Genomic DNA, 26,711 nt, shown 5'->3' on the forward strand with positions numbered 1-26,711 from the left:
ACAGCCCACAGGCACCGCTGCTGTCATGTCCCCTAGTGGAGGTGCCTCGTGGCAGCAGCAAGCCTGAACTTGGTAAGTCCAGAAAAACCGCCTCGTCCAGAAGGCCGCCAGGAAGGGCTTGTTTAAATAGGTTTATGTTCCGCTTTTCTGAAACAACAACAACAAAGCCCCGTTTTTTCCCCCTGAGACACCAGCTGGTTTGTGCGGAAGCCAGGCTGGCCCGGGCTCCGGCCCCGGAACCCCGGAGCGCAGCTCGCACCTTTGCAGTGAACGGCGATGGCGCCCTCCGTGTTCTCGCAGATGTTCAGGAACCGCCGCACGATGGTGTCGCTGGGGGTGCTGCCGTCGATGAAGAAGAGGTCGTAGTGCTCGAAGCCGGCGTCCGTGAAGCGCTTCGCCTCGTAGATCTTCTTGTTCAGCCTCACGATGGCCGTCACATTATGCTTTTTGAAATAAGGGAAGTAGGCTTCGGGGGCGTGAAGAGGATAACCTAAAGGCAAGGAGGAGCTGTAAGCAAAAGGCCCGGTCGTGCCACGGGCGGGGCCCGGGGACGGAGCTTCGGGGCAGGGAGCGAGCCCGGAGAGCGGAGGTTGCCACGGCCCCAGAAGCAGCAGCCTGCGGCGCTGCGAAACACTGCGCGTGGGAAAACCGCAGGTACTGGAAATAGTTGACAGGCTCGAAACCTCCACGTGTACGGTTCGGACCCCAGGGGCGCCCGCCCCCCTGCTTCGTGGGCACTCCCAGCACCCACGGGCCCGAGGCCCAGAGCCACGGCGTCCACTGCTCGCCCCCACATGGAAACCCCAGCTCTGGGCCTGCCCTTCGGAGCCCCCACTCCACACCCCGGGGCTCCGCGAACCCCTCTTTCCCCTTCCGCCCCCTCGAGCCTTAAAGGCAGTAGCAGTTTCCTCCGCAGTATTCTGGTTTCTTCAGTGTTGCCTTTTGGCTTTTCACTTCTCTGCAACAAATGCCTCGCATGAAATGCCTTGTTTGTCGTAGTTTGGTTCGTTCCTGCCAGGACCCAGCTGATTCGTTTACCCCCTTGGATCCTGTTCATTTTCTAAGCTTCGTTCTCCAGCCTTCCTTGGGAGGCTGGGAGCTTGCCAACATAATGCAAATAAATGCCTTTTGGGCTTCATTTGCCAGAGTTAGTTCCACTGCCTCCAACCAAGAGTCCGGACTGGTACCCTGGGCCAAGGTCACGCAATGGACGAGGCGGAACTGGAAGGCACGCCTGTCCACCCAAGCCCAGTTACACGATTTTCACTTTCAAGCAAGCAGGGAATACTGAGCATATTTAGTCTTCTATGCAGAAACAGTGACTTATATACACATCTTTAGAGAAAACATTTTCAACTTGAGAAAATCAACTCTGTGTTCCTAACTGGCTTATTTGCCCAAATTATTTCCCAGCCTAAGGGGTACTGTGGTTGACAGAAGGAAACGAGAGCTTTCCACCATGTGAACATGGGACAGAGAGGGCTCACGGAGGCCTCCCCCGGAGTGGCAGGCAGAGAGCGCTGCCTGGGCTCCTAGCACACTGGCGCCTCCTTGATGGCACCTGTACCCAGTGTGCTAATGGCTGGTTTGGTGTCTGTCCCTTCCCCTCCTCTAGCCAAGCTGTACGAACCACTCTTTTCATACACAAAGTTCCAAGTGGCATTACAGTTAATGTACTTAAAACAACTATTAAGGGAAACTATGCATATCTTTTCAGAAAATAACACTGGACAATTATCCAAATATGGCAATAGGACATCGAAATAATAACAATAATGATAATAATCACACCTAACACTTAGAGAGCACCTACTATGTACTAGGCACTACACTAAGTGCTTCATGTGGATTTTCTCATTAAACCTTGCAATTACCCCGATTACTAATGCCATGCCTGGAAACCGAACCGGCCCATGAACACAGCTGGTAAGAGACAGAGGCAGCATTTGAACCCTGGAAGTCTATTCCAGGGCCTGTGCTGGCGCTGATTTCAGGTAAGATGCAACTTGATTCTAATTTTTGGGTCTCCAAAAAAGGGACATTATATGAACATGAAGAGCGGCACTTCCTACAGTTGGCAAGCAAGTTTCTTTAAAATCCCCAAAAGTATTTCAAACGAGTTATAACTAACAAACAATGACAATATCCTATGACCTCTAAATTTTTTGTGGGTGTTATTGATGCATTGGGATGCTTTTGACGGGGGTGTTATTGATGCATTGGGATGCTTTTGACGGGGCACTGGTATCAGCAGGGTGCGTGGGGCTGGTGGAGCACTCGTCGGCCCTTACTCCATCTGGCCACTAGATGGTGTCCTGGCATCAGCAAAACACAGGCAGAACCCTGGAGCTGACCAAACCCAGAAAAAGAATTTCAGAGCCAAGAGATTTAAAAATTCATCTCTTCCCAACTCCTCATTTAAAGTTAGAAAACTGAAAAACAGTAGAGTCAAATGGCTAGATTATGTAATCATCAATAAAAGTAAAAACTGAAAAATGGATAAGCAAAGGTAGGAAGCAATACAATATTAGGTTCATTCATGATGAAAATGTAAAGAATATCTAATAAACACCTCATGTGTGCCTGACACTGGGCAAGGCACTTCATACAATAGCTCTAATCCTCACTAGATGCCTGAAATGTGCTTCCTATTCCCTCCATCTGATATATGAGGAAAATGATGCCCAGAGAAGCTCACCCACGTTTACAAAGCCTGTAAAAGGTAGAACCAGCTTCAACTAGTCCAGGCGCCTCACCTGGCTTCTCTCATTAGATAGAAGGCTGACACTTCGAATTGTTGGGATTCCCTGTCTCAAGTTATCTTTGTGCTCCTTTCTCTCTCTCTCTCTCTCAATCTCTCTCTCTCTCTCTTTTCTCTCCTCTCTCTCTCTCAACTCCCTTTCTTTTTTCCTTCTTTCCTTTCTTCCTTCCTTCCTTCCTTCCTTCCTTCCTTCCTTCCTTCCTTCCTTCCTTCCTTCCTTCATTCTTTTCTTCTTTCCGTTCTTTCTAAAATAGAGTTGAGAAGGGCTTTGCTACCTGAGAGTCTGGGGGCTTTTTTGGAAATTTTTAAATCCAATTTTTGTTTCATTCTACTGCTGTATTATTCATTTATCAATTCAAACCTGTTTAACCAAAAAAAAGTAGGGCTCTTCTCTTCTCCACCGTCAAAACAATGGGAACCAAGGTGGCTGACAAATACTCCTGGTGGCTCTCTATTGACATGACTCACACTTAAGACTCACTGCATTCTGCCTAGATCCCAAGAGTTTAGCACCTCTTTTTGCTACATCCTAGCAACAGCTATTTGAGTGTTAACTCCTTAGAAGTCTACCTTTTCTACTAACAAACCCCTAAAATAACTTTCAACCTCCTCGGGAAACAGTGTTTCTAAATTTAAAAAAAAAAAAAAAGTGTGCCAATATTTTGCTATAATTGGATCAATTTTATTAACTCCATTGCAAAATTACTTTAAGTTCAAAAGGATTTACAAAGTTAAAGCCCTTTACAGAAAACATGATAAAGCTTCTAGTGAATATCAGATCTTGAAATGGGAATTCCAGTAAAATAGCAGTATTTTACCAATGACAGCCTTAATGAAATTGTTCTAGACATCATAAAAGCCAACAAATACTAGATAAGCTGCACTTTCAGACCTTTTTTTCTCAAGATGAGAGGGCACATACGCATAGGGGGACAAAAATGCATATATAGAGCAATACTTTAACAGTGGCTACCTCTAGAATATATCATTACAAGTAACTTTTTATCTATATTGTTTACATTTCTTTAGTGGGCAGGTACTTTCTCTGTAATAAAAATTTAAAGAACACAGAATTTAGAATCAAAGAGACCTGTGTTTGAATCCACATGCTGTTACATTCCAGCTATGTGAACCTGGGCAAGTCAGATAACTCCTGTAAGCACCCCTCTTCTCTTCTGTGACAGAAGTACCACCTACTCAGAGGTTGGCTTTGATTATTAGATGATGTGTACACAGAAGGCTTAGCACCACTTCTGGCATGTAAGCAATGATGGCTATAATTATTTCCCTATATATATTGCAGTATGGGACCAAAAAGAATGTTTAAAGATTTTTGACAAAAATTCTCACATAAAATATTCACATCCTTTTATCTAACAATTCTACTTCTAAGATTTCAGAGAAGAAACCAGAGCTGCAAAAGATGTATGAACATATATGCCAACTCCAACAGTTTTTAAAAGTTAGATCTCGTCAAAAAATAATTGATTGATTAATAGGATATGGCACAATCATTGAACAATGCAGTCATGGAAAATTATAATGAAGATCCACATTTACTGCCATGAAAGAACTCTGTGATATGTGATATGTTACGTGAAAAAAGCTGCTACAAGACAGTAATTGGTGATTCCGGCTTGTAAAAAAAAAAAAAAAAAAAGGAATATTTTTATAAATGTGTGTGCATATGTGTATTCATTGAGAGGGAAAAAAACGTGTGCAAGTAAAAAATAAAGAGAAGCAGAAGGAAAGAAAATTAAAATCCCCAAATAATTGCACCACTAACTAGTAACACCTAGAAAACTTGGGTAAAATTATAAGTCATACTTATCCTCTTTTTGTTAGTTCATCTGCATTTTTAAAATATATATATATACTACCTCTATAAAAATATTTAAAATAATTTTTTAAATTACACCTAATCTTCTCTTTAAGAAAATTTCATAAAACACATGAATCCTAAATGGCAAAATTCTTTCAACTTCGCCAAACGAACACCCAACAGTAAAGCCACACTGATACCACACACCTGCTAAGATTTTCTGGGTTTGAGTCAGATCATTTTGCATGGAAGGTCAAAGGTGGATTTAATCAATCCTGTCTGAAAGACCAACTGTCAGAATACAGTTTCATCAGGTACTCAATGTGTTATTCCTAACAACTCCATAGGACAGCAGTTAATCAATCAATGTCTGCAGCAAAAAAGATTCATTAGCAAATTCCTGAATGCAAAGATCTAATTCTGGCTTCAGTAGAGGCTTCTGTTTGTTAGTGTAACTGTCAGAGATCACCCATCCCCAGAGGGAACATGACTCAAGCAGGGTTCCCTCCCTGGTAGATACATCATAGGTATGAAATGATAAGCACATGTGTGAAAACGCAAAATAAAAATCAAATCTAAATGCACGGATAACAATATACAATGAAACTAGATTTCAGAATAAATACTTGTGGTGATAATGATGGAAGAATAAATCTAGAATAAATCTCTCCAAGGATTGGTATTCCAGGTCTATGACCAGATAGCAAAAAAAGGGAGCTATTATGTTCTTGGGTGATTTTTAAAAATTTAATGTACTTCTCCCCTAAATTATTCTTAAACCTTCGGTGACCATCATTACTTGTCTTCTGGGGAATATTAGATGAAAAACTAAATAAGTAGAAAATAAATGTCAATGAGAAAAAACATAGCTGATCATGTTTCATTTAAGAGGGTTTAGTTTTTCTTTTATCTTCCTGAATATGTATGCCTCTAGCTAGACACGTACTGCAAATAATTTAATTACTGTCAGTACCAAGTCATTCCTAGTTGTCATGACAGAACTTAACAGATCAGTGTAGTGGCCATGTTTAGGAGCCCAGCTCTGGGGTGGAGTACCAGTTCTGACTACTACTTTGTGACCGGGGGCAAATTCCCTACTGATAAGCCTCAATTTTCTTCTGCATAAAATGGAGATAATAGTACCTACACCTCACAGAGTCGGGTGTGCATTAAATGAGATAACGCTATGATTAGCTAATAACTAGCATACAGTAAGTACTCAATAAAGGATCATCATCATCATCATCATCATCATTCTTCAACATGGAGTTCCCCCAAAGAATACCTTGAGGTATAGTACTCCACTACCAATTAAACCTGAGAATCACTGACAGAATTCAGCAGTCTGCTTATTGGTTTGAGCAGTTTGTTTCTGGGATTCTTCTTTGATCACTAGGTCAGGTAAAGTGAGCATCCTATTCACAGCAACCTAAGTATTTGTTGGTTTTAAAACAGTAATTACCACTCCGCCTACTAAAGTATAATATTTAACACACTAATTACTACTATTCAATTTTTTATTTAATAAATATTCTTTGGAGAATATTATGAAAAGGATCATCTGAATAAATTAAGAAATTAAAGATGAACTGAAATAAATTTTTGGATTGCAAAGTAAAGAAAAACCTACCATTTTCAATTTTGCTTTTTGGATGTGGTCCACTAAATGCTAAAAATTTTCCTGGAACAATCCAGTTGAAGTCACCATTTTCAACTCGCTGGCAGAATTTTGTGAAAAAAAAAAGAAAAAAAATATTTTATAATTCTTATACAATTTAAGAAACCCTTACAAATAAAACTGCTATCCACTCTATGAATACTAAACTAACTGGACATACATGAAAACAAAGTAACATACTTTAAAATAAAAACATGCATTGATTCTCAAAATAATATTTATGAATTCGATCCACTTTAGAAAATTTTTTATCTAGACTCTTTGAAAAGTTTAGAAAACTTTATTTACAGTGGAGGTACTTTGCTTAAAATAACTTTGTCTTCTGGCCACACTGTAGTGAAATGAAATGAAAACAAACATTGCTTGTCCCAGCAATAAATAAAGGGAAATAAGAGAAAATGGAAAATGTAAGCGTTTTCCATGGACATGGTAAACATTTAAACAATGAAAAAAAAATCTATAAATATCAGGGTCATGACGAACACATTTCCATTGCCCCCCTCCACTCCCCCCCCCCCCCGTTTTATAGGTTGATATCTGTTGTCAGTGCTGATTTTTAGACTGGGAAGCAGGAGGAGGCAGGAGTGAGGAACAGAAGCCCATCACACCCTCCAGGTATACCACAATGTAGAGTCAGCTAAGGTCTCCCTCAGGGGCTGCACATCCAGACAGCGCCCTGGGTCAGGCAAGAGACGTAAGTAAAGGCAGGTACACCTCAGCTCTGGCTAGTCACCTTGAGGAGAGCTGACTGAATGTGGCTGATCTTCCCATTGGATTTTCATGTGACTTCTCTCTACGTTTGAAATTTGCCATTTTAAATTATGTCTTTAAATACTGTGAAACCAAATAAAACCCACCTAGAAGCTGGCTTTGATTACCAGTTGTCAGCCTCTGGTCTACACACTGTAAGGGATCCACAGAAAAGGCTTGAGGACCAGGGAAGGGCCCAAGCATCCTCCCACTGCTCCAGCATCTCCTCCAATTCCTTCCCTTGTCCATGTGCCTTTAGAGCCCTGGGGCAGGGCTGAAGGCATCTGAGATTTTGCAGATAATTGGGACACATTCGTGCAATGTGTTACAAGATATATATTGCCTCTTCATGTGAGCATCCTTAGCCCAACCCCGGCCCAACCCCAACCCCATCGCCAGGCTTGGCCCAGAGTCCCCAAGTCCTCACCCTCAGGGCTCTACCTCCCAGGCAGAGAAGGAAGCATTCTCTTTCCTGGACGAAGGCTATCTGTACGAAAAGCTCTTCCACTAGATGGCGCAGACCTCAATGGTAAGAATCCCAGTCAAACCCAAGAGTCTGCACTCTGCTTTAAGAGCTCATAAGTATTTGTTAAGTAAATTGGAATAACTGACATCAAGGAAATCTGGAGCTTCTACTTTAATTACTTATACTACCCATTATCATTTCCATGAAAATCCAAACTTAGCTGTACTACTTAGCTGTTTCAAATGCAGATGTTTCTTTCCAATTAAGAAAAGTTATAAATGAAATGTTACATGATGCCTTATAAATGCAGATTGCATTAATCTAATTACAATAAACATGTCTCCATGATGCCCTAAATAAAATCTTAGCAGTACTATGAGTGTTATGAGTATACATACCAAATTAAATCTCAAGTATAGCTGTCTATTTATATTAATTTTAATAAAGAATCTAATTTCAACCCTTTGTGATAAACACCTCTCTTGAGTAATCATTAAGCTTAAAACATCATTTAAAAATTCAAAAATAGAAGTATGCTCTAATCATCAAAAAGCTAAAACCAATTCTTTATGAACAGTGGAAAACAAGTTTCTACATTCACTATTTCTGTATCCCAGACCACTAAGCAAGCCTAAATACATTGTGCTACATCTGTTTGTTGGGATTACAGACAGCCATTTGGTTAAACAGTAGCCTTTTACAATCAATCACATGGACAGAGGCAATGGACTCACTAAGATACATTCACTCACAGGACTAAAAGAATATGTTTGCAAATCTGCCTACCCACAAAGATAAACATTAGATAATATTGGGCTATAGTCAGTAGCTTGGATAGGTTGATGGAGTAAACAAAGAGGTTTAGGTCTTACATCCAAATTTGAGAAAAAAATTAATAAGAAAGTTACAGCTTTTAACTGGCTGATACAAAATAAGCTTACTTTGGTAAGCTTCCAAAATTAATATCTGTACCTTCTTTCACAGTGAATTTCACAATATTTATCAATAATAGAATATTTAAGGTAACACAAATTGGCTTTTTTAAATTAAACATGAACACACACACTTCAAAGAAATCTAGATCAGACAGAAACTTAAGGTACTTTCTAACCCTACCACATTTTGCAAACAAACATCTAAGCAAGAATGAGGCCAGAGAATGACGTCTTCCAATCTCAAGCCTACCACCTCCCGAGTACTACGCAGAAAAACTGCAGATGTTCTGCATAATTAAGAAAAGTCCAAGAAAGAAATCTAAATTTCTAAAACTGATATATTTAAGTGTTATTATTCACTTTACTACAAAATTCTCAGTCTACAAAAGCTTCACCAGATTTCTCTGGAATAGCTAACTCTCCTGGTGCATTTTAAAATATCTCTGCACTTGAAAACTTGAATTTTTTCAACTTCTAAAAAACACATCTGTGCCAGTAAAGCATGTCACTGTTGTAATAGTCACAAATATATTTTTCAGCCCAAAGACTGAAAAACATTTGGCCTTTATATAATTGTTAACAGACAGTAAGATCGAAAAGAGAGAGCCTGAGGTTGGCAATTACGGGACTGATTCCTTTATGAAATGAGGTGCTTTCTCAGACAGCATGGATAAACAGTTTTTAAGTACAATTCAACTTTCATTCAAACATTTGCTGAGCCTTTATTATATATCAAGGACTATAACTTAGTGTCACACATGAAATAATAAAAAGCATCCCTTGTGTTCTCTTAAATAAGAGTCGGAAGGCAAATGGGAGTGACAAATAACAGTAACAATAACAGCAAACACATATATATAGATATATAAATATATAGATATGTAGATATATAGAGATATTTATCACTGATGCTGTGCTAAGCACTACGCTATTACACACACCTCATTTCATCCTTACAGCAACCTTAAAGGTGCTATTATCATCACCACTTTACCTATTGCTAGAGGCTGAATGCTGTGTCCCCAAAATTCCTAAGTTGAAACCTAATCCCCAGTGTGATGGCATTTAGAAGTGGGGCCTTTGGGAGGTGATTAGGTCATGGGACTAGTACCTTATAAAAGAGACCCCAGGGAGCTCCCTCATCCCTTCTACCACGTGAGGACACAGGACAACATGGCCATCTATGAGCCAGATGCCTAATCTGCCAGCACCCTGATCCTGGAGTTTCCAGCCTCCAGAACTGTGAGAAGCAAATGTTTGTTGTTTAAGCCACACAATCTACAGCATTTTTGTTATAGAAGCCCAAACTAAGACACCCATCAAATAAAATGTTGCGTTAAACTTTGCAAGTGTCATAATAGAAGTACATATGAGGGTTAGTGGTGGCACAAAGGCTATTTTAAAAATCAAAGACAAGCTAAGCAGGGTCAGGCCTGGTTAGTACTTGGATGGGAGACCACCTAAGAAGACCAGCTGCTGTAGACATCAAAAAATAAAAAAATAAAAAATAAAAAATAAGGGGTTGTAAAATGACTAGGGCTTTGCAATCCGTGAGGTCAACCAAGGATTGCTTCTCCTGAAAAAAAAAAAAAAATCAAAGACAGAACTACAAAGCCTTTTTTTATTGATTAAAAAGTGCCTTCTTTATAGTTTCCTAACTTCTAAAACAATAAAAGTGTTGATCGTATAGGTGTGCCACATAAATGCAAACATGCTGTAATGACTGGCACTTTATGAGCTGAAAGCACAGTAAATATTTGAGTTATTTGGTTTAAATTAAGTTGCCATGCCATTTGGCTTTAGATAATAAGCTCTAGATTATTAATTTAGGTTTGCTTTGGAGAGAGACGGTGTGGTGGAGGGAGAGAGACGGTGTGGTGGAAGGGAAGAGGAGTGGATGATTGCTTCCCCTCTGACAGCAACAGCTGGGGCGGAGGTGGAGGAGACACTGGTTGGGGGGAAGCATTTCTAACAGCCCAGACCAGTGAACGCCTCTGCTGGCGCACCCCCAGGGAGCAAGAACCCAGGGCATGTTTACAGGTGCCGATCCAGTGCTCAAGACACGAAGATGTGAGGCCATGAGTACATACATGGTTGTCGAAACTTCAAGACAGGTGCCCCCCAACTCATGGAGAGTGTACTTAACCAGAAATCACAGCAGCAGCATTTCAAGTGGGCACAGAAGACCAAGAACTTGCAAAGGAGACTGACAAAGATGGCCAGAGATGGAAGGAGGAAAAAGGCAAAGGACAGAACCTTAGAAGTTACAGGGAGAAAGTGAGTTTCTAGAATTAGAGGGTGTCCACGGAGTCATCAAGCAGGAAAAAGACCAAGCACAGACATTTGGTTTTGCTAATTCTTGAATTAGCAAGAATAGTTACAGTAGAGTCACAACGATGAACGCTAGACAATAAGTTGATTGAGTAAAAAGAGTCAGGACTGCCCTCTTAAGAATTGTGGAGGCAAAATAAGGAACAGCGATTAAACAATAATTTAAAGGAGGGGGGAAAAAACTTTGGAAATTGCTTAGACCTCAAAACATTATATAGGTTTAACCAACATGACCTTTTAGCCAGCAATGGGCGTGGTGGATTACAGTTGTGGGAAGTCTGGGTTCCAGCTGTCCCCGTGTCTGGGAAGGAATTTTGTTTCCTTAACCTTGAGACTTTTGAGTGGTATAATCAACACTATAGGACAGCTTCAGTGAAATGCTTCTCATAGTTCTCTGAGTAATCAAACCATAGTGGGAGACACACCTCCATAGTTCCTCCAACTGATAAGGACAAGCCCACATACCTGCATTCTGGAATTTACTTGACCCCAGTCCTATGGTAGGAATTCACAATTACAGTGGCAAAAAATCACATTTTTCCAGTTCCGAATCCATGAACAAGTAAAGAGGGCAGACCAAGCAGCACCTAGATTACATTCCAGTTTGCTGTACAAATTCTAATCCAAAGCAAAGCCTTGAAACATCGTAACCTTAGGTTTTCAATAACAAGGACTCTTGTGTTGACCTGAGGTGACACACGAAGAGTCAAGAGACCGAACAAACCTTATTAGTTCTCAATGTATATGCAAAAGGGCCACCTCTGGAGTCTGTACCACCTGGTCAGTTAGACTATTTACTTACGAACTGCAATGACAGATGTCATAGTCAATCCAGAGATGATTTCTATTCATATATTAAACTAAACTGGCATTACATGAAAGCCCTAGTAAAAGACTACAATATCTAGCAATCTCCATTGCAAATAACTGGTTTAGGAAAAAATAGAATAAAATAAAATAAAATAAATAACTTCTCTCTTGCAGCAGAGACTGGCTGGCAATAAAAAGAAAAATCATTTCAAGAGGTTGTCCCTCAAATGCTGCTAAGTGGGAATGTAAACTGATACAGCCACTATGAAAAACAGTATAGAGGTTCCTCGAAAAATTAAGAATAGAATTACCATATGACCTAGCAATCCCTCGTATTGGGTATCTACCTGAAAAATTAAAAAACACTTATTCATAAAGATAAATGTACACCTATATTCACTGTAGCATTATGCACAGTGGCCAAGTCATGGAAACAACCAGAATGTCCTTCAATATATGATTAGATAAAGAAGATACGATACTTACATACAAGGAATATCACTCAGCTATAAGAAAAAATGTCATATTGACATTTGAGGCACCACAGATGGATCTAAAGAACACCATGCTAAGTGAAGTCGGTCAGATGGTAAAGGTTGAGAACCATATGATTACACTCATATGTGGGATATAAAACTGAAAGCAACAGACAAACAAACAAAAATTCATTGACACAGACAACGGTACAGCGGTTACCAGAGGGAAAGGGGGAGGGGAGATTTATAAGGGTAAACGGGGTCAAATTTATGGTGATGGAAGGAGATTTGGCTTTGGGTGGTGAACACACAATGCAATACACAGATGATGTATTACTGAATTGTACACTTGAAACCTACATAATTTTATTAACCAACATCATTCCAATAAATTTAACTTTAAAATTTCCCCCTAGAGTATTACTGCAAAATCAGAATAGATTCTTAATATGTCTTGGTCACTTTCCATCGGAAAGTACTTTTAACAGATTATATAAAATATCTTGAAATGTGCTATACTCCTATTTTTAGTATTCACTCACTCATTTATTCATTAGTTCTTTCATTTGATGACTGGCCACTATGAGTATACTGGGTGACTTATTCATACAGAGATGAATGAGGCATAGTTTCTGCCCTCAAGTGCCCAGAGTACAGGGAGGACACAGATGTGTAAACAGCATATCGTGCAATGCTGCAGAAAAGAGCTCCCGCAGAGCTAAGAATGACAGACCCGCAAACGCAGTGGGCAGCAGGGGAGAGACCACAGGCAGCAGGAGCAACGAGCGCATGTCCAAAGGCACAGAAGCCTGAAGACGCGAGAGCATGTCCTAAGGCACAGAAGCATGAAGAAGCGCTTCCACCTGGGAAGCTGCATGGATTTGGGCGTGAGGAGGGAAGGGAAAGGGACAAGCATGGAGAGCAAGAAAAAGCCTGAGGCAAAAAGGGCTTTTTGTGCTGTATTAGAGAGTGTTCATTTCCTCCACACTTTTAGTCAGTGTGGAGCCCACGAAGGACCAAGAGCAGGGGGTGACATAATTAAACTTAATTTCGAAAACATACACTCCGATAGTGATGTGAAGACTTGATGGAAGAGGTCTAAGATTCAAGAAAGGCCAATCCCAGGCATCGAGAATCAACCAACACTTTCTCACAAACACCTCCCAGATGGGCTTCACTGTAATGTGGCCAAAATAATGTAAAACCCTCTTCTAAAATAGCAATGCTCTTTTCCCAAAAGAGCATCCTTTAGTTCAACGTAGCAATAATGATGTCTCAGAAGCAAAATTTTCCACATTCAGCCTATTATGGACCAATAAATTCTGTGTAGACAGAGCATGAAGATAGGGGCTTGTGACAAAGGCCAAACATGGTAACTTCTGCAGAATGAGGCACAAGAATATATGGATTCTATGATAGCAGGTGACAACAAAAAGGACTCTAACCCCACATATGAAGAGATGAAATTATAGGTAGCCTCCTGAAAAAATATATTGGACCTAAAAACATAGCAAGCAAATAGGAAGTACTTAATAAAAATGTCTGCTCAATAAATGAAATGAAAAGTTATCTAATTGAGGCCACAGCATAATGGTCTTCTTGATTCTCATATGACAACATAATTTCTCAAAAACGACAAAGCTTCCCAACCAGCATAACAGAATGGAGTTGCCTGGGCAGGGACTGGGGCAGCCAGAATCCCCAGGCCAGTTTCCAACAGCTGTGAGCTATGACCACAGGGTGCTGAGTAAATATTATCATTTTCCAGGTGTGCCATGAGGGGAGGAACAAAGGGAAGCCCTGTGCAGTGACTCCACTCCCCAGTAGGCTGTAACCAGTTTGTCTGCCATCAGGTCTGCAGTAGCCAAGCGCAGCTCTAACCACTTTCACCAAAAGTGGCTCAGGTTTGTCTGTGTAAAAGCACAGGGTCAAGTCAATAAATAATAGCTTGGTATTCTGGAAAATAGCCTCATACTGACAAAACTACTTCACGGAAAGCATTTTTTCCCCTTAAAAAAAAAAAAAAAGAAAAAATTTAGGAGGTGGAGGAAATCATGGCAGATATAAAATAGCTCAAAAAAGTCAAAATAATTTCTCAGCTATTGAAGTACATTATTCATGAACTTTAAGCTCCCAAGAGGGTACTTAAGGCAGCTCCTTGAAATTGCACAGGCCTAGTCCTGAATGGGGTAATTCATGTAAGCCATGGTGATGAGGCACCCCCAAATGTTTCTTTGCATTTCTCTCCCTCCCCCCTCTTCCCAACGAGGAACAGGGTACTGCTGTAGGATAGCTCTTCCTCCATGTTTTTTGTGAACTTTTCTGTGTATGACTAACACAGGGATATCACCAAAAATGGCAAGCCTTCTGGTAAACAGTGGAAAGCCCCATTTTATTTTGTTTCGGGGACAACCAAAATCTTCATTGTTTCTCTCTAAGGCAAAAAGACTATTTTTATTTTTTTAACTGAACTGATCAATGGTTAGATTTCAAAGGAATGGCTATTCTTAGTTCTCAACTTCTTTGTAAATTCCTTAAAAACCCTGTTGGAAAAGTACGAATGTACTGACACTGATTCTTCATGGAAGCTTCTGGACCATCATCTTGCAATCACTTTACCAGACCTTCACAGCATAGCTGCCAGAATCATGTCTGTCTGATCAGTGCAAACATGAAGGATGTGTCGTTCTACAACAGCTTGGCGAAGGACCTAAGAAACCGTATTTGGGAAGCCACTTTTGTTTATCAATAAGTGACACAATGGGCCATCTGTACGTCACATGAAAATAAAGCAAGTGCCTGATGTATCTTACCCTGAGCTTTCTAAATATGAAAGGCCTGCACATCTTCAACGTCTCCTTAGAGACACGGCCTTGCTTGGACAGCCTTTGCCGAAACTGCACTGCTGAGCAAGCAAGACATTATTCGAAGGCTTCGTGATGGTGCCATGGGAGAAAACTCAGCCAGCTCTCAGAACTAAGCAAATTCAGCCATATTTCAAAATAAAATTTATGCAGTCAAAAATATTACAAGGCACAAATCCCTGAATTTTAAATAAAAGTGACATAGTTTCACTTACCAAACTATACTTTTATTTTTCTCATAAAGGTGAAAAGTAGTTGTCAATAAAGATGTGATGAAAGAATATATATATATAGATAAGGCACTTTCCCCATCTAAAATGTTGGTGACTCTTTGTTAAAAGTAATAACCAAAGCTGATAGAACAAACTGACAACTCCAGAAAACTCCAGAATGTTTTTATTTAATAGCAGCCACTCAATTTGCAATACCTGAGTATTAGGGGTAAAAAAAATTAATCAACATGTAATTATATCTTGCAAAAAATTAAAATGTACAAACCTCATAGTGTTCATATTCATCCACATCAAATGTCTCAAAGTCAAAAAATCCATGTTGTAATCCCTAAAAGCAGAATTTGAATTAGTTTTTCCACACTGAATTGATAAAGGCTTCTAGCCATTCCTGGAACTCCTGCTCACAAATGAGCCTCCTCACTAATCAGAAGGAGAAAACCTGAAAACTTTGATTTGTAATGCATATCCAGAAATCATTTTCCAATATTAGTCATTTTTCTTTTTATACTGTCTTACAGGTAGGACTTAACATGAGAAAAATATGAAACTGTGTCCCACAAAATATGCCTCATGAGTTGTAATTTACATTACTTTTATATGGAAAATTATGTATAGGAAATAAAACATAAAAGCAAATTTACAGTTAAAACCTATTGGAAACTATTGTACTTAATTCATACCTGTGATTAAGTTTTCAGATAGGAGAAAAAAACACAATTATTCTTAGGAGGTTTTATCTTCCTTTTATCATTGATGAGATATTTACCAAAAAGGGCATTTTTATTTAATAGGCCTTTATCTATTCCTAAAACTCTACTTGGAGAGAATTTGTTTTACGCTGACAGTTTCTGACAGAATAAAAGTGTCCCTGACTGCTCTTAAAATTTAAAAGGAAGAACTCATATGCTTAACACAAAGAAAAATTTCATTCTCCTTTTTATAACTAATGACTTAGAACTTTTAAAAACTAGCTGGCCTACTCAAATATAATATTTTGAAGAGGACAGTGGTTTTTTATTTTATAAATCCTGAAGCTATACAGGTTATGATAGAATATAAAACCAGTTACCTTTAAAAGTTACATGGTCAAGCCATTAAAAATAGAAGAATCTATTAAGCTGAGGTTTAGTATGTCTATCTCTGAAAATACTTTAGAGACCAATGTTTCTAAAATAGACTAGCTGCAACAGAAACACTTCAGATAATTTATATTTAAAATACAGATTCCTAGGCCCCATCCCAGAACCATTAAATCAGATTCTTTGGGGGAGGAGGAGTGGGAAGGGGAAGTTAGATTAGCATTTTTAACATGCCTTCCAGGTGATTCTTAAAAATCCCAAATTCTGACATCACTGGTCTAGACAACCCCTACAAAAGCAGAACAAGTTATTTAAATGATTTCACTTTTAAATAAAGTAAGTTAGTTCATTCATATGCACCATTCCAGACAAAACAGTGACAAAAAGATACCTTGAACTACCACTTACTTTCCTTCTCTTCTCTTTATTCAAAGTGTGAGTCTGTGCATGCCTCTGTGTGTAGTTCACACACACATATGAACTGTGCTTATGACAATGCCAATTTATCAAAATAAGAAAGATACGTTTCAAAAGGGCAAAAATGTAGCCATACTCTCTCTGTTCTGAGGAGGTAGGGTACTCGCTGCCACAAAAATAGCCCAGAGCTCGGTGCCGTATCAAGGGGATATAAGGAGGCGAAATATGTCTCAGTTGCTTACAGACCTGTGGAACAGATCTACCAGATCTTCTAAAACCTCATCTACATGTGGGTAAAACAAACTCTGACATTTGATGAAACAAGGAATTTACATAAGACCTTATTCATGAACAAAGTCTCTTCTTTCCTCTACTCCAAGAAAGATGTCATAAATTTCTATACCATAAGATTGGGCAGGAATATTCTAGTGTGAACTGAATTTCATAGGTGTTTTACAAAAAAAAAAAAAAAAACAAAAAAAAAAACAGGCTATAGCAGATGGCAGGATAGGCAAAATGATAACAACAATAAAAAATTACTTTTTCCCTTAGGCATATTTTTTTAATGTTATAATTGTGAATTATCTGTTGGGTAATATCCCAGTAAGAGTTCTTAAATGGTGTCACCAGAAGTGTGTGTTGGTGATATAATTTGCAGGGATGGGCTAGAGCATCTTGATAGTTTTTAAATGAAGAGAAAACTATATGAAACCTATTTTAGGTTTACAGAGATTAAACTCATTTTTTTAAAGCTAAAACAGTAGTTTTTAAGTACCACTTAAACAGAGTATTTGTATTTTTTCCTCTGGCTCTGTCAAGGAAGGAACACTGAGAAAAGGGACTTAAGGGTTCTTAACACAATAAAATATAAGAAAATAATAATTAAATTAATTTTTAAATGAAATATCAAAGTCAAAAATATACATAAAACAAGTAATACAATTGTATCAATTTTCTCAACTCAAAATATAGCAAAATCAGTTTTATCTTATATCCAAAAAAGAAACTATAACGAAAATCACTATATTTACAGTCCACAATGATCCTTGCCAATGGGTTATATAATACATACATTCCTGACTAATAAATCATGGCTGTATATTCAAGATGGAATTAGGTACTTTGAACCTTCATCAGAATCCATAGTACATGACTACCCAGATTGTAAATCAATCTTTCTAAAATATGTTCCAAAAGTCCTCACCAATCTTCTAGATTAACTTCTCCAGTATATTTAGAGATAACTAAATAATTATGACTCTAAATTCTTCAGTTCGTTAGATCACCCAAAGGAACTATTGAAACTGGAATTTGTGATTCAGTCCATCTCTAATGAGGACTGAGAATTTGCATTTCTAACAAGCCCCCACACTTTGACAATCATTGGTTTATGACATACTCTAATAAGATATTAGAAAGAACTCTGGATTGATATGGAAATATGAGTTAGAACTAGGCCTCCTAATAACCCCTTGTGGCCCTGAGAGAGACTTATACTCTGGGTTTGTTTTCTCATCTGTAAAAATTGGGTAATAATATCTGGCCTCCTTCCGACTTCAAGGGCGAGTAACAATATCCTCGAAAACCAATGTGGAAATGTTCTCCATACCAGCAGAGGAGAGCAGCAGCCTGGATGACTTCCTGTCTCTCCCACACCAAGATCTAGCTTGATAATGAAACTGAACGGTGACAAAGCAATGTCACAGACCCAGCAGCAGAAAGAGGTGATAAATCTGCCCCAGAACACAAATAGATTAAATGATAGAGACCCCTTCCACTTCTGTAAGAACTAACAGAGCGACCCCCAGACCCCTCCCCTAATTTTCCCTAGTCTATATTTTACAGATCAAGCATCGTTCGAGAAGTGGAAAGGCTTCTGTTTACTGCCTCCCCGCTCTTCTCACCGACAAGAAGACTGACATTATTCCTTTTTCATATTTTCAAACTACCATGTCAACCACAGCAAGGAGAATTGTTATTACCTTCCTGATTCCTTGCAAACAGTCGAGGATGGTGAGATTGTAAGTGCAATTTCCAAAGGAAGCATCCCTATAAACACACAAAAAAATGTAACATTAAAAACGTTTAAAATATTCAAATAGTAAAATGCCAAAGCCAACTGGACACATTTGTTTGGCTTCACAGCTGTCAACGTGGGAAACTTACGTAACACATCAGCTCCTACTAGTTAACTAGTCCTACAGCTTAACTGTAGCACTTCTGAAATTGCTTTAATCTAATAGGCAGAATTCATAAGAAAGCAGGTCTAAGAGCCCGAGCACTGGAGCCAGACTGGCTTCGTTCAAATGCCTCCTCTGCCCCACACTGGCTGGGACCTTGAGCAAGTTATGGGTCTTGGTTTCCTTACCTGTGAAATAAAGTTATTGAGAGTAAAGACCATTCACAGGACTGTTGTCAGATTACATTAAGTACAAATGTAAAGTCCTTTGTATAATGCCTAGCACAAGGAAATACTTAATAAATACTATGACTATTCTTATTATTAACAGTGAACTGGACTGTTTCATTCAGTAAAACATTCACCATCACTAGAGGAACAACGACCAGGGATATGGCAAATACAAGGGTAAAGGGGGCAATGTATACAGGTCAACAGAACCTAGCAGTTATTTTCATGGATTAAATGCCACCCGTCCCATCCCGCCTGCTCCAAACAATCTCCTCTGGGGATCCACGCGACCTTCTAATGCACCATGAAGTGTTCTATCAAAAGGAGTGGGGACCTGCTGCACCGAAAATTGAGTACTTCATCCTTTATTTAAGTTTTTAGAGCAGCTTAGCGGACCTACTTCAGGCAACATAAAACTGAAGTATCAAGTTCAGGTCAGTTAAACAAGAACTGGCACTGGAGCTTTAACACTAGTGATGTTCCAAGGCGTCCAAGGCAAGAAACTTGACCTCCAGGCTCTCAGTCTCTCTGCCCAGCCCCCGCTGCTGACCTAAAGGAATAGAGCTGTCAGGCACCTGCCAATGACAAGGTCAAATGTGCCACACCAAGTCGGTCAAGGGTGGCAGGGGGAAGGGTGCCAGAAGGTGTTTCATGGAGAGAAAATTATCTTTAAGGGCTTTAATATATAATGAACATAAAACCAAGTTTTATACCACAATCATTCAGGGTAACATAAACCGATGGCTGCTAAGCCATGAATTAAAATGCAACCTCAACATCACTGAATTTCAGCATCCTGAGAACCTGGTATAAAAACAGTAAGTCAGCAAAGCAGTTTAACAAAAATGTCCTGAAATTTCAAAGTTGACCTATGTAAATAGGAAGGATTACTCTAGATATTTAGGTCTGATTTCAAGAGTTTTTTTTTTTTTAATGCCATCTGAATACATGAGTCAGTGAAAAACCAAACAGCCCCTCTTCAAAACATCTTGTAAAGACATAAACCATATAGCAGAAATTAAATGCTAATGGACTAAACCAGAAAGGAGTAGCTGGGCATCTAAGATAAAATGCTGTTTATATAAATAAGCACATATTCCCTCGTAGGCACCTGTCTCTTTGGGACAAGGTTTCAGCATCTTTTGTGTGTCATGGACCCCTTCGGCAATCTGATGAAGCCTGCAAACTGTTTTTCTCAGAGTAATGTTTTTAAATGCAAAAAATAAAATACATAGGAATAACAGAAGACTAATTGGATTCAAAGTTATTGATATATGAAAGAACAAGTTTATAATACTATAATATGTACTTTTATTACTATATTACATAACAAGGCCCAGTATTAGGTCTGATAAGGACTATCATTTGGAAGAAAGAATGAACATACATACGTTAAGGTAACATGTGACAACCGTAATGGGACATAAAAGTGTCGGTGATTTCTACTGCGACAGTCATTTATTTTGCTAATACTACTATAGTTTATTTCCAATATTTATAATTGAATGTAATCTTCTAAGTTACAAGTTAGTGAAAATAAAGATATAATTGTGTTGTCATCAAAATTCAGTGACTCTCTGAATTGTCTCCACAGACCCAAAATTAAAAACTACTGCTCCAGTAAAGAAAAAACAAAACTTCTGTATTTAAAAAAGAGTTTAAAAAATTATTAGATTTGGAGGTATTCTTTATTCCCTCAAGTACATCTTCACTCCTAGACTCAGCTGAACAAATTCACGAATGTAGTTGTCAGAAACAACTCCAGCCCCAGTCTTTCTGAAACTGTCTGCAAGGTATAGTGAGACTATCATGACATCTCTTGTCCTATCACGCAACCACGATTTTCACCAAGGACTGAAAAGAGCCCTGGTGACTTGGTGATCAAATCTGCAGATCTGAGAGTGAAGGGAGAGGTAAAATGCCATCTGATAGAATCAGGATACAGAGCAGTCACAACAGGCCAGAAAAACAAGCAGAAGTTTACAAACTAAAATATATAATAAAGGATGCAATAAAATTAAGTTACATCCTCAGGGCTGGGGAAAAGAGAAGAAACACCGTTTTTGAACCCCCACTATGCTGGGTAATTTAGATGCATTAGCGCATTTAATCCTCATGACAGTTCCATGAAACCAGTAGGTCCCCAAACCTGCACCCATTACTGGGCAAGAGAGGAATGGCTTATTAGTGGCACCTGGCTCATACACGGTCAAAAGTGAAGGGACACGTAGAAATGCTATATATTCTCGATGGCAGGGGGCGAGAGAGCAAGAAAGAGAAAGTAAAGGCAGCAGATGAACCCGGGTATCTACTAAAACCCCACTAAAAAAACGCTTTTTTTAAAAAAATGGAATCGACAAAGTCAGGGAAAATAAGAGAGCAGACAATGGCAATAAAATTCTAAAAGCTGGAAATCAGATGAGTAGTAATAAATTAGAAGACCAAGAAAACTGAATACTAAAGTTGAGAGTGGAAAAATCAGAGAATCAACCCAATTAATACAAGATAATTCTCAAAAGGCTCAGGAATTGTCAGCACTGGATTCTTCTGCAAGTGAAAATGAAGGAAATGACTAAAATAAGACAAAGTCCATTAAAAGCTGAGAGATTTTACTCTATAAAGGCAACAGTATCTCTCCTTTTATAGATTACCTTCCATTTTATAAATCCATCTTCCCTGTGAATATTTCCTTAACTACCCGATATAGTTAGGACCTTCTGAAAATAGAATGGTTGCCCCTGGAAGGCAGCGAGATACCTGCCCCACACACTGTTCAAGTTTGAATTGGAAGATTGCTAGTGAAGAACACTGTTCACCTACATAGTTCTATGAAGTGGATGTCGTGTTGCAAAAACACTGGCCTCCATTAACCTCAGGAGTCCTTTCCTACTCTGAAATTCTATCATTATTTCACGCAACTGATGATCTCTTTCCTCTCCATCTCTCTCTCCTAGATCCTTCTCAACAGAATTCAAACATCTTAAAAAGCTCTATCATCTTTAAAAGAAAAGACCATCCAAAACTTTTTGACTCTACATCTCCCTTCCACCACTGTCTTCTTTAAAACAAGACTTCTCTAAAGACTACTCTTGCCTCCGTTTTCTCTCTCATACCTTAACCTCCTCCATGCCAGACACATTTCTCACTAAGCTCACCAATGATCTCCAGATTGCTACACCCAGGGGACTTTTTTTTTTTTTTAATTGAGATAAAACTCACTATTGTGGCCTTTTTAAAAAATGTACAATTCAGTAATTTTTTATGTATTCACAGTTCACATTACCACTAATTCCAAAACATTTTTATCACCCCATGTAGAAACTCTGTCACTAATTGCAATAGCTCCCCAGTCCTCCTCTCCCTCTGCCCTCCACCCCTAATCTACTTTCTGCCTCTTCAGATGTGGTTACTCTAAGCCCAGGGAACATTCTGCAAGCATCGTTTTAATTTAATATGCAACGAGTAAATCCCTACTTTGAATACTCTCTTGACTTGGTTCCTGGATGATTCTTCTACTTCTCTAAACGCTATTCCTTCCCAATCTCCTTTGCATAGTCATCCTTCACCCCTAGTCTTTAAAAGTTAGAGTTCCTCAAGGGTCGATTTCAGACTCAAATTCTTCTCACTCCATACTCTCCCTAGATGAGGAGCTCCCACCTTCTCCAGGATGGTTCCTTAAAATGCAAAAGGCTGAGCCCTACCTGAGTTTCTGATTTAATAGGTCTGGGGCAGGGCCTGAGATTCTGCATTTCTAACAAGTTTCCAGGTGGTACCGATGCTGCTGCTAGGGGACCATACTTTGAGAACCACTGCCCTACACAATCTCATAAATTACCATCTATCTTCCAATAACCCTCAAATTTATCTCTCTAACACACACTCCCTGAAACTCTAAAACAAATTTATCTCCCTAACACAAACTCTCTAAAACTCCTAAAACTCCAAAACGCAATATGCGTTTTGTGACACTTCCATTCGGGTGTCTTAAAGGCATCTCAAATCTCAAGCTCATTGTGTTAGAAGATTCTCTTGACTCTGCCCCCTCTACAAAACAATAATGGCGACAATAAAAAGCCAGTCCCCCAGCCCTCCCCAGCTCCTCCTGCTAGAATCCAGAAGTGCCTCCGTCTCATTCTCTCATCCTATTAGTCTTATGTCCCATTGTTTTTCCCTCTAAAATGTCTCTTAAGTGCAGTTCCGCCGCCACCCCTCGTGCTGGAGTAGCCTTCCTACAACCACTCTTAGCCTTTCTAGTCAGTTTTCTTCCTGCAGCCAGAGTGACATTTTTAAAAGACAAATCTGATCCTGTCACTTCTACTGCAACCCTGCACTGACTTCCCATTGCTTTCGGGGAAAGTTCAAACCCTCAACTCTGATACAACGCCATGTGGTATCTGGTCCTTCCTGCCTCTCCGGCCTCCTCCTCACCTTATGCTCCCCTCACAGTCTGTGCCCATCATAGCGGCCTTCCCTGGGCTCTTTGGATGTGACACTCTGCTCTCACCACAGAACCTTTGCTCCTACTCATCATAGTTTCTCCTCCTCACCTTTTGCCTACATTACCCAACTTATCCTCTCAGCTCAAAGATCACTTGCCTCAGAGGAAAATCTTCCAACCCCACCCTGGCAATATCAGGTCTCCAACTTTCTTTTTCCATTGGACTTAACTATAATTTGACAATATATCCTGGTTTGCTTATTTGAGTCTCTGCCTTTGTATGGTAGTCCTGGAGAAGGTGCAACCTATACATTTTTTTACTCACTATTGTCTCCCTAGGACCTAATACAGTGCTCGGCACAAAACAGATATTCAATAAATGTTTGCAAATAAACATCTAAATTAAATAAAGGAGCTTGGGAGCTCATCCCCCCAAATTTTTCTATACTATTCTATGGCCACTTTTGTTAACTCAATAGCTTAATATCTTAATCCTCACTAGCAAGAAAAGGTTTCTTTGCATTAACCCCAAATCCCTTCTGCCCATTTAATATCATTTCCTTCTGTTCTCTTTGCCAGAGTATTAATCGAACAGAGTTAAGAGCCATAATGCTCAAAGTAGTTTCCTCTTCCTTTGCCACTTGATATTAAACACAGTTTTATTTTAACCCAGACACCTTAGAGAAGCTACAAAGAGCTTTTAGAATTTAAATCATTATACTAATATGCTATAAAGCTTTAAACTCCCGCCGTTTTTACGGCAGTTACAGTTCCCAATTGTTTCCTTAATTCCTGGTTCGCGTTTTCGCTCATTCATCTAAGCATTCACTCATTCATATTTATTGAGCCAAATATTCACTGAGTTGAATAAGAGTACATGTTGCATTTTTCCATATCCCTCATAAAGGACCACTGAAATCCCACACACTTTGAGAGGGATGGTCTGCATCCCCTTCCTGTCTGGAAAAACTACAGCTCTTACACTTATCTGTCATGATAGCTTTACCATGTATTGCATTACTCTCTTAAACCAGTAAACTTGAGGCTGCTCTTCATTCAAGAGATACGGTAATACCCCAAACACCCAGGGTTTCTAATCTTTCATCTCTGCTTTAGAATAAATCATGTGTCTCTAACCCCCAAAACAGAAGACTAGCATTACAGCCAACAGTTGTCTAAAGATAACCAAATACAAAGTTAGCTCAACCTCAATCTTGACCATCTATACTCCATCCATCCTGACAATTCTATCTTCCTAAATGCGACTTTTAACATAATAGTCAACTGAACCATAAAGTTATTATGAAGTGATTATAAGAATCCACATAACTATAACATTGGGAGGGGCTGGAAGTTACTATTTGTTGAATGAAAAACTAAACGAATGAATATTTGAATAGATGGAGCAGTTGAGAATTTGGCTTATTTTTATGTTTTTGCATTTATTTTGCAGTGAAACAGTAGAAGAAAAATTAAATTTAAGAAAATTGTAATCCCTATCCATAATTAGATACAAAGAGAAAAGCACCTGATTTGTTCTTGGCCTAGAGCTTTCTCCCTACAGCCTCTCAAGAGTCAATTGTTAAATATTCAAAAATTTGAGAGCCCAAGTCAGCATTGGTGGAAATATTTATGCAACAGGAACCGGCAAACACTTTTTCCTTACTGAGCCAGGTTACCTACACAGCACGGCCTGTGACCTAAGAATTTAAGAAATTACTCAGAATACAGCAACCTTGTAAATGTTAACAATGAGGAGATGAAATCAGAGATGAAAGAATATATTTACACAAAACAATAAGAAAGCATTTCTGATAATACAGTTGTTTGAAATGAAGAAAGAATGAAGAACAGAGGCTCGGTGTTTACAATGTGGAGACTACGAAATAAAAAAGACATATAGAGAATGACCATGATCTACATATGTCTTGATTCCATGATTCCCTAAATTCTCTGGAGAGCAGGTAGTTAGGGGGTATGCAAACACCTGCAGAGCAAAGGTTGAAAAGCACCTCAGAAGCCAGTGAAGCACCCCCCCCCCTTCCAAGCACAGAACTAAATCCCATCTACCAAATTACACAAGATGACGAGCTTCTTAAGGACAGAGAATGTGACCTTGGTGTCTGTACACCCGGAGTCTAGTTCAGTGCTGGGCACATGTCTATGTTGTAGATGTTAAGTGAATGACTGAGTGAATGAAAAAAATAATAAATAAATTGATCATTACCAAGAGATCATTCAACTTATGCCTGAACAACTCTAGTGGCTGAGAATTACTGACCTCTCAAAGCGAAACTTATATAAAAACCATCTTTAATCATCATAAACTATGTACAATAACAAAAACATAACCTCCATCATTGCTGTCCAATAGAAATATAATGCCAGCCACAGAAGAGCCACATCATGTAATTTTAAAGTTTTTTATCACTGTATTAAAATTAAATAAAAAGAAACAAATTTTATTAATTTTAATGATATATTTCATGTAATATCTGAAATATTACCATTTCAGAAAGTAATCAACATAATTATAAGTAAGGTATTTTACTTTTTTTACATTAAGTCTTTGAAATCCAATGTATATTTTAAAGTTACAGTCTCTTTCAGTTTAAAGAAATTTCAAGTGCTCAACAGCACATGTAGCTAGTAGCTACAGTACTAGAGAGTTCAACAGTAGACTATATTGTATTAATACTTGGGAACTAGACAATGGCCCAAAATACTTCACACGATTTCTTAAGTATACCTCACTTCCAGTCTCTGGACAAATCTATGACATATATGTACCAGCTAAAGGGAAAAGAAAGAGCTGATCGTTTATATCATCTAGACCTACAAGATAAAAATGTATTTGATAAGAATTAGTGTGAAGAACGAAGCTATCTCTCGCTCATGAAAGAGCAACATCAAATGACTTCATGGGCCAGAGCCAAAGCTGAGCACAACCAGTACCTAACGAAATGGAACACACGGCATCCTGCTTTTCAGATTTAATGCAAAGCTATACATTAATCACTTCGTTCATCTAAGAAACAGAGATATGTGAAAATTCATTTCTAAGTCATGGTTTAAAAGGTCATGTAAAGTCAGAATAGAGTCTGTCCAGAAAAACAGCCCGACGGCTGTGCACTGGGCCTTTCATGAGCACCTGAGTGCCACCCATTTAACTATATTAATTTTGCTATAAAGATAAAATGAACAGCAAATTGCTTTTGACTCTGGTATTGAAAATAAGACC

At 38.9% G+C, this 26,711-nt stretch overlaps 1 protein-coding gene across 5 annotated transcripts in view; it reads right to left on the reverse strand.

The window, feature by feature from the left end:
- Positions 1 to 26,711, reverse strand: part of CDC14A (cell division cycle 14A) — a 128,696-nt gene that overhangs the window by 45,863 nt on the left and 56,122 nt on the right. For all 5 annotated transcript variants that reach the window (XM_036235145.1, XM_016133538.2, XM_036235146.1 and 2 more), the window contains 4 exons: positions 18,605 to 18,671; positions 15,392 to 15,454; positions 6,214 to 6,301; positions 260 to 490 (listed from right to left, as the gene is read on the reverse strand). In XM_036235145.1, coding sequence (XP_036091038.1) covers positions 260 to 490; positions 6,214 to 6,301; positions 15,392 to 15,454; positions 18,605 to 18,671 — 449 coding nt within the window. The remainder of the gene's footprint in view (positions 1 to 259; positions 491 to 6,213; positions 6,302 to 15,391; positions 15,455 to 18,604; positions 18,672 to 26,711) is intronic.

This window comes from Rousettus aegyptiacus, unplaced genomic scaffold, assembly GCF_014176215.1.
Source record: "Rousettus aegyptiacus isolate mRouAeg1 unplaced genomic scaffold, mRouAeg1.p scaffold_m13_p_17, whole genome shotgun sequence".
Classification (NCBI taxonomy): domain Eukaryota; kingdom Metazoa; phylum Chordata; class Mammalia; order Chiroptera; family Pteropodidae; genus Rousettus; species Rousettus aegyptiacus.